Raw genomic sequence first — 9,423 nt, 5'->3', positions numbered from 1 at the left:
AAATACTGTTCGGTTTCTGGCACAAACCGATCGTTTCGTGTCTTAGGACATCAATGTGTTGTCACGAGCCACAGGGTTTAATTTGGATTTATCTGTGCATGTTTCTTTTACTCTCCTAGATTTTGTTACCATTGCCATGCATTATACGACTGAAAGACTGCAACGGTTAAAGTTAAAAATCACCATATGTGTTCTACTGAAGAAACAAAGTCACCTACATCTTGGATGCCCTGGGGGTAAGCAGATAAACATCACATTTTCATTCTTGGGTGGACTATCCCTTTAACAACACATTTCAAATTCCAGGTCCCTAGTCAATTGGAAGCAATTTTGTAACAAAAGACCTACAAATTCAAACAACCAGAAGCTTTTAGAAAACTAGAAGCATTTTATTACTGTAGTGGTCTCAGATGTTTGGACCCCATAATAACATGTCCATACCAACCACTGTTGTTGCAGGACTCCTGTAATTGCTGGAGGAATCTTTGTCATGGATAAAGGCTGGTTTAATCACCTGGGCCAGTATGACACTCACATGGACATCTGGGGTGGTGAGAACTTTGGTAAGTGATGTTCAGATGTATGATTTTACTCCTCTGCTGTGAATGTGTTCAAGTGTCAAACATCCAGTGAACAGTTTAGCAAGACGAGCGTCAGAGATCATATAGCACTGCTAGAGCTGAATAAAGAAAAGTGTGTGGTTTAAGTATCCTTACTAATATATTCAAACAAACCTCAGGGTTAATATAGTCACCTAAAACTAAATCTAAAACCATTAAAAAAAACATTTTTGTTATTTGAAATAAAGTAAATGTTAACTAAAACAAAACAAAATATAAAGTTTAACTTATTCTATTTAGCTAGTTGCCAAGGCAACATTTTTATTGGTTTCATTTTTTAGTTTAACAAAACAAAAATAAAACTAAAATTTAAATAAAAATGTATAAAAAACGATATAAAGCATTTAGAAAATAATAAACATGATAAAACACATTACAAAATCACTTTAACTAAAGTTTAATTAAATTTAATTGAAATGAAAACAAAATATTACAAAAATATATTTAATAAACATTAATTCAATATTAATATTAATTACTATTAAAGTTATATTTAACAACCCTTACCAAAAAGTAGTATACTTCAAGTTTATTTTATTAAGTATACTTTATGTCGCAAGTATACAAATATCAGTGTACTAGTAGTATACTTGTAAGTGTACCATTTCAATACTCCTTGGGACTAAATTGGCCCACTTTCTAGTATATAAAAGTATACTTTTAAGTATACTTTAAGTATAACAGTAGTAAACTTTAAGTACACAACTAGTTTACAACAATATTTTTAGCTTGTACTGCAACTATACTAAAAGTGAACATATGAATACTGATAGTTTTCTAATTAAATACTTGTAGTAGCATTTTTAGTACACTTTGAAGTATAGTCTTAGTAAACTACTAGTTTAGTAGTTTTATACTGCAAGTATACTCGTAAGTTCTTTACGTGAACTTTACATCATACTTTAAGTATACTATGTCCCTATTTAGGTATAAATTTGTATATATATTTTGTTATATAAATATCTGAACATATTCTAGGAACACAAGTATAGCTCAAATATATTTAGACTTTTTCTAAGTAGGCTATAAGTTAAGTATACTTAAATGTCATTTTAAGTATATTTCTGAGAAGTACATAAAGCCCATTTCTGAGAAGTGCATAAAAAGTAGACTAAAAGTATACTTTCCTATTTTTTTATTTAAAAGAAGTATACTAATAGCACACTTGAATAAACTTCTTTTTCGTAAGGGAAAATATGAATTATATTAGGGAATTATTAAAACCTATAAGTAGATTTCACTAAAATTAAACTGTGTATGTGTGTGTGCGCATTAGGCTGTGTTTAGAGCCCTCTACTGGTTAAATCAGAGTCTTGTTGGAAATTGCTTTAGTATTATACTTTTCTACATTTTTTGTATATTTTTGTTACTATTCCTGTGTCCCATATGTCTTAATCAGGCTCAGTTTTCCACAAGCAATTTGTCTGCCCACGATGAAAGTAAAACTACGACATGACACAACAAATGTCATTTTTGCATTCTAATTTTCTCCAATAGCAAAAAAAAAAAAAAAAGAAGAAGAATCCACAATAGTGTGATTTTCCAAAAGAGGAAAAAAGACCATTGTGAGACCATAGCACTCCCTCAGCCGTTGTGTTAGAAACACTCATGGAGCAGCATTAATGCCAGGGTGATCAAACACATAGTGGAAACGCTTCATCACAGTCTGGTCCATCAGAATGTATGTGATCCTCAACCTGCAGCTACAAGGAGAGGAATTTTGGACAAATGAAATTTCAGTGTGTGATGCCACAGAAACGACAAAATGTCCTGTTTCTCGCAGTTGTGGCTGCTTAGGAAAAAAATATGTATTGGGAAGCCTCTGTAGTTTTTTTTCATCGCGGTGTTTTTCCTATTTCAGGGCAGTTGTAACAGTATTTTTAATGTCTCTGTGTTTACTTCCACGCATAAATGCAGTTCTTTCTATTTCTCTCCCATTCTCCTCCATTGTGATGCTGTAGAGCTGTCGTTCAGAGTGTGGATGTGTGGCGGCAGTCTTGAGATTCTGCCCTGCAGTCGCGTGGGCCACGTCTTCAGGAAACGCCATCCTTATGACTTCCCAGAGGGCAACGCACTCACCTACATCAAGTAGATTGGCCTTTATGTAGCTTGTAATCATATGTTTTGCATTGCAGTGTATGAATGAATGGCTGTTATGTTTTCTGTGTGTGTTGTAGGAACACGCGGAGAGCTGCTGAGGTCTGGATGGATGAGTATAAACAGTATTACTACGCCGCAAGACCATCAGCGCAGGGCAAGGCCTTTGGGAGGTCAGACGTCTCTAAAACCTTATGTAGATCTGGTTATAGTGACTTGGTGGAATGCCTTTTTTCAGGATTGACTAAGTTTACCTCTAATTCTAAGGAAATAGTTACATCTAAAATAAAATGTGTGTTGTTTACTGGCCCTCGTGTCAGTCCAGACCTACAATACATCACTTTCTTTCTTCAATGGAGCACAAAAGGAGATGTTTAGAAGAATGTTCACGCAGCTGCATACACTGAAACAGACTATCAAGCTTCATAAAAATACTTCAAGTATATATTCAATATATTCGGCTTGTCAAGAAGCATCAGGCTAGGTTTGAAATCAAACAGCAAATAACAAGATATTTACTCAAAACATTATTTAGGCCTAAATTTAAGATTTGTGTATTTGAATTGCATATCAAATTTCCATATATTTAGATTACACGGTTTTAAACTGATAATAAATCAATAAGTCAGTAATAAATCAATAAAGCAGGTCAGATTTCTATGATAATACTAATAAACTAAATGTGTTTTAAATACACAATAACCAGGGTTATTATGATTATCATCAATAAATCCACTTTGTTTCAGTCTAAATGAATATTGCTTGGTCCACAACTAGTCATATTTAAACCGTGTTTATATATTTTATCTGAATAAATATCATTGTTTTCTCGTTGAACATATTTATGCAGATTCTAAGTGATTTGAATAAATGCATTTTGAACATATGATTATTTAAACGAAACCAAATAGATGCCATAATTGATAATAAACTATGCCTTGATTTTTGGAGTGCAGAAATCGTTCATTTATGACTGAAAAATATGCATCACATATTCTATTGTTTGAATCATGTTTATTATTTTGTTCATGTTAAAACTGTGTATTCCAAATGGATGGACATTTTATATGCAATTCAGATACATCTATCTTAAATTTAGGCCTATATATATATATACTGTTCTCATACAATATTTCATGATCAATACAGTGCGCAAAATGTATGGCCTATGCACTACTTCTATGGTTTTTGGAGCTTGACGGCCTCTGGTCACTGTCTGCTGTCATTATATGGAAAAAACTCAATGAACACTCTACTAAACGTTTCTTTCTTTCATTTTTGGGTGAACTATTCCTTTACCTCTCTCTGTCTCTCTGTACAGTATTGCAGATCGGCTTGCATTAAGACGGAAGTTGAACTGTAACTCTTTCCGCTGGTATCTTGAGAATGTGTATCCTGAACTCAAGTGAGTCACGTTCACTGGACTGTGTCTGGGCTCTGATGGACTGCCAGACAAACCTGAGCTGCGTCCCAAATGACACACTATACACTATGCACTTATACACTATGTACTTATGCACTATGTACTCAACCATGTAGTGTATGAATTATATAAGGTTATTTTGTCATTCATAAACGGAGTCTGATAGCCCCTCCCCCTTCACTACGTAATTAAAGTTGCGACAGTTGAGTGAATGAAGTCTTCAACATTCCACACTTAGTTTTTTCAGTTATTTAAATGCATCATCCGGGTATTTAAAGTGCACTTTTTCTTTTTGGAATGTTCAGTGTGAACACACTACTCACACTATTTATACTACAAAACGCCATAGAATAGTGCATAAGTACGCGATTTGGGACGCACCTCTGGACGCTCTCAAGTCCGTTCTGAACGTGTTTTGTCTTCATTGCTTGTGTTTGTCAGAATCCCAGAGCAGGAAGCGGTGTACAGTCTCCTGAAGCAGGGTGGCTTGTGTCTGGAGAGTCACGGCACAGACAGTCTGGGTTTGGCTGAGTGTAAGACCACACCGAACATCCCTGCCTCACAGGTGACGCTCTAACAGAGTGTGTGATAACTGACTGACAGTAGCATGACTTCAGAAAATAAACTACAGTAGTAGCGTGGCATCGATAGTAATTTTTGTTTTCAAAATAGGTTATCTTTTCACTTTTTCACAGTTTTTCAAAGTTTGCATATATATTTTGCAAGTTTTCATTTTTTATTTTTGGCCGTCATTGTTTTTTGTTTGTTTTGTTTTGTTTGCATTATTTTCAAGTTTGCATTTTTTCATACATTTTTGGCCATCGTTGTTTTGTTTGTTCACATTATTTTCAAGTTAGAATTTTTTCATATATTTTTGGCCATTAAAGGTTGTTTTGTTTTATTTTGTTTTGTGACTTTATACAGTTACCATGCCAATATGCATATAAAATGTTTCAGTTATTACATAATTTATATTATTTAAATGATTACATAATTGCCTTATTTATACATGTATAATGTGCATTATAATTACAACATGCTCCTTGTTCCATTGTTTTTTTATTTTTCAAATATTTTTGGCCATTAAAAAACGTTGCATATAAAATGTTTCAGTTATTACATAATTTATATTATTTAAATTATTACATAATTGCCTTATTTATACATGTATAATGTGCATTATAATTACAACACGCTCCTTGTTCCATTGTTTTTTTATTTTTCAAATATTTTTGGCCATTAAAAAACGTTTTGTTTTGAGTTACACTTTATAGTAAGGTGACTTTGTTACAGTATTGATTATATATTTAAACACAGTAATATTAGTTAACAACATGTACTTACTATACGATTAGAGTTAATATTAGGGTTTGGTTTAGGGTTAGTTGCATATAATTATGCATAATTTACTGTTATTTTATATTTTATTTTGTTTTAATTTTAGAAATTACAGATATGTCATCAGACATACATAATTACACAATTACACAATTGTCTCATTGATACATGCAAAATTTGCACTGTAATTGCAACATGTTCCACATTCACATTATTTTCACATTTGCATTTTATTTATTTATTTTATTTTTGGCCATTAAAGGTTAATATACCTGTACAAATGTAATATAATGCAGCAGGAGTAGAAGATGAGATAATTTAATTTGGAATGAAATGGAGTTTTTTTGGAATGAGAAGTACAGTAAATAAATGTTATCAACTCCTTCACACCAAATAAACTCAACTAAAAATGCAAAATAAATAAATAAAGCCAAGTATTTAGTTACTTTGAGTGTGATTGCTGTACAAATTGTGATTTGCTACATATATCCAGCAGCTCTCTGCACCTGCATTACTCACTCAATCATTTGTCTGTCCTGTTTTCTCAGAAGTGGACCCTGATTGAACCACAGATCCGTCAGCATGACCTATGTCTGGCCATCACAGCTTTCACTGCAGGGTCAAAGGTCAGACTGGAGCCCTGCAACATCAAAGAGTCCAGACAGGTGGGTGTATGTGTAATCTGATGACCTACTTGATGTCTGCTGCTTTCAAAAGACTATTAAGCTCTATTCTGAGTTTTTTGGAAGTTATGTAAATTGAAGTGTTTCATAAAGTGATATTCTGTTGCCATTTCAGGTCGAATGTTGAGTGTTGTCGATCTGAAACGCAGCAGACAGGCTTACAGGCACAAACACATATCTTCACATAAGCCCACTGCATATGGTTCCACTCACAATCTTAGTTGGCTTAGCTGGACTGGCTTTTATCTTTTTTTCTTTTTTCCTTTCCATTTTTCATCAGTCTGACCTCCGCTCCTGTCCACTCATTCATGCTCGGCTCATTTGTGATTATCTCCTGAAGTCAGAACATCCCTCACAATCAGATCCGATTCCATATATATATATATAGTATCTCACAGAAGTGAGTACACCCCTCACATTACATTGTAGCAAAGTGTCATTTCTTCAGTGTTGTCACATGAAAAGATATAATAAAATATTTACAAAAATGTGAGGGGTGTACTCACTTCTGTGAGATACTGTATATATACATATATATATATTTATAGCAAACACACACACACATTATTACAGTATATATCAAGCCTTCTGAATTCAGACTCATTGACCTCACTCTAAAGCAGTCACACGCAATGAGACATGCCCTTGGCTACAACATTCTGCTGCTTTCATTTCATTGTAAGGCTGCTTTGCAGCATTGTTAGACAGATGTGTTTCATGTTGTTTCTCTGTATGTTTCTTTAAATTTGACATTTTACAGTCATTCTATTTTTTGCAGCATTTGTCAGTGTTCGGAATGAAACTGTTATTCTTCCATTCTTATTCCTGTTTTGTGTAAAAATGTTCTAAGAGTGAAGGAGATAGTTGTTGATTGTAACAGGTGATAAATGTGGTTATGCAAGTTACTCCATGCATATAGAAAATCCACATATGACACAAAGCAGATGTATTAAATACTTCAATTATAAGACATTATAAGCAATTCTTCCATTCTTGGGCTACAAATAGTTTTGTAAATATTGTGTATGGATTTTCACAAACAATTTTCAACCATTGTATTAAATACTTCAATTATAAGACATTATAAGCAATTCTTCCATTCTTGGGCTACAAATAGTTTTGTAAATATTATGTGTATGGATTTTCACAAACAATTTTCAACCATGTTTTTTGTGAATTTGTGAAAAATAGATTTATCAATACGCATGATCAACATTTGGTCTCACACTAGCTCGCTTTGATATTTGTCTAACATTGAAAACTGATATTTTACTATCATTGATACACTATTCTAGTTTTTGTTAATATTTTGAATTTATTTTAATATTTTGTTTTCGTTTTAATTTTAGTTGAAGTTTTAGTAATTTTGTTGTGTTTTTGTCATTTTTATTAGTTTTCGTTTTTCTTTAAAAATGTGTATGCAGTATTATTAATTTTTATTTTGTTAGTCTTAGTTTATAATTTAGTACTTCAGTCTACACTAAATGAAAATGAGACATGCTTCAGCAGCTATTTGAAATAAAATAAGTCTGAGTTTTTTTGTTTTTTTTTTCTTATTGTTTATTTTTGTTTCAAGTAAGGGAATTGTTTTGTTTGTTTTAGTTTTGGTTAATGATAAAAACCCTAATTGAAAATACCAAATTCACTCTATAAACTCTATTCCGACATGCCTCGAATTCTGTTAACAGGGTTGGAAAAATTGCAAACAACATGCAAAATAAATGAAACATCATTTTTAGTTTGACCTTTAGATGACTTCTGTTTTCTTTCACTCTGATAATTTCAGGAACAAGAAGAAGAAGAGCGATTCTTATGCACTATTCTGTGCTTTATTTGTGGGATGTATGTCTACAGCATATGAATGTGTTACTGCTTATTAACTTTTTTTCTCCGTCCCTCTGTAGAAATGGAAGCCCAGAGGTCCAGCGCTGCAGCACATGATCAGCGGCTTGTGTCTGGATAGCCAGCCTCCTTCAGACCCGCCACTCGTCGCACAGTGCCGCCCCCAGGTGGCCAGCCAATCCTGGGAGCCGCAGCTGGTCACCTGACTCTGAGAGCTGATGGGGAAGGCAGGGAAAGGGGAGGAATTTAGTCAGGTCGCTGAGCTCCAGGTGCTGTAGGAGCCAGAGGAAAATATTTGCACACTGTTTTAGTTGAAGGTGCTGCTCTCAAACCAATCGAACATGACCCTGTCCAAAACATCTGACCTCATTTCTTTAGCATGGAATAGCTGGAGAGGGAGAAGCAACATTTCGCCTGCCAAATCGAAACACGTTTTCGGACGTGGCCATGAAGTTCACACGGCATGGTTTTGTCAGTTGACAGGAGTGCTTTGGGATATCTTGGTTTATCTTTCTGAATGTTGTGTAAAGGACTCAAATTCCAGAAAAAAATGATGTGTATATAAATGCCTTTATCTAGCTTTCAGACCCATAACCTGTATATTCCCTCATTCCCACTGAGACTGTGGTGTTTGCAGCATAGGCTTCAGTAGCTGTTCTCACGAAGGTCTGAGTTGTTTTACTTCTATCACTGTGGAAGGTTTACGGTTGATTTGTTCAGTATTAAATTGGGATGAAGTGCAGTGCCTTGAGATGAATCTGCATATACTGTGGAAGTGGTCGGCTTTAAAGGGGTCATAGGATGCTACATGCACTTTTACAAGTTGTTTGAACTGAAATGTGTGTTGGCAGTGTGTGTACACAGCCACCCTATAATGATAAAAATCCACCCAGTGGTTTTTTTTACAGACTTTTCATTAAGACCCCAAAGAATCATATCAACTTGTGGAAAATGGGCATCCTATGACCCCTTTAAGACGACAGTCAAAGATTAGCAGTAGCATGCTGGCTTACTTGAAGATGATGGAGAAAAGCTGTAAGAAGGACATAAATGACTGCAGAAAGATCCACATAAAGTGATGATCCTGTAGTTTGTCTCAGTCTGCTGACACACAACGAAATGTGCTTAATGTGCCAATTTACAGAAGATCTCAGACATCATCAGAATGAATGAGGAGAAAACAGAGAACTGAATGTGAATCCTGATTTAATAGCAGAAAACAAAAGAGATCATGTATCTTGATCATGTGTTATAATTGGGCCAATGATGCAATTTCTCCTGTTATCGTATTGTCATATCTGCCAAATGTATGGGTCCATAACTTAAAAGTGTTACAGTAAAAATATCTGAAAATTTGCATGGTCACAGTCATATGCCTTGGGAATAAGACCACAGTATGACTTTTAACGCACCCTCAAAG

The 9,423-nt window shown here is 34.3% G+C and overlaps 1 protein-coding gene across 1 annotated transcript in view; it reads left to right on the top strand.

The window, feature by feature from the left end:
• galnt16 (UDP-N-acetyl-alpha-D-galactosamine:polypeptide N-acetylgalactosaminyltransferase 16) overlaps positions 1 to 8,814 on the top strand; it is a gene marked incomplete at its 5' end in the record, with an annotated part of 54,255 nt that extends 45,441 nt beyond the window's left edge. The window contains 7 exons of the mRNA XM_016485329.1: positions 460 to 563; positions 2,582 to 2,708; positions 2,798 to 2,890; positions 4,039 to 4,122; positions 4,582 to 4,705; positions 6,027 to 6,143; positions 8,066 to 8,814. Of these exons, the coding sequence (XP_016340815.1) occupies positions 460 to 563; positions 2,582 to 2,708; positions 2,798 to 2,890; positions 4,039 to 4,122; positions 4,582 to 4,705; positions 6,027 to 6,143; positions 8,066 to 8,209 (793 nt within the window). The remainder of the gene's footprint in view (positions 1 to 459; positions 564 to 2,581; positions 2,709 to 2,797; positions 2,891 to 4,038; positions 4,123 to 4,581; positions 4,706 to 6,026; positions 6,144 to 8,065) is intronic.
• Positions 8,815 to 9,423: the final 609 nt, after the last annotated feature.

This window comes from Sinocyclocheilus anshuiensis, unplaced genomic scaffold (genome assembly GCF_001515605.1).
Source record: "Sinocyclocheilus anshuiensis isolate Anshui unplaced genomic scaffold, SAMN03320099.WGS_v1.1 scaffold197, whole genome shotgun sequence".
In the NCBI taxonomy this organism is placed as follows: Eukaryota; Metazoa; Chordata; class Actinopteri; order Cypriniformes; family Cyprinidae; genus Sinocyclocheilus; species Sinocyclocheilus anshuiensis.
This window is presented reverse-complemented; position numbering and strand designations above follow the sequence as displayed.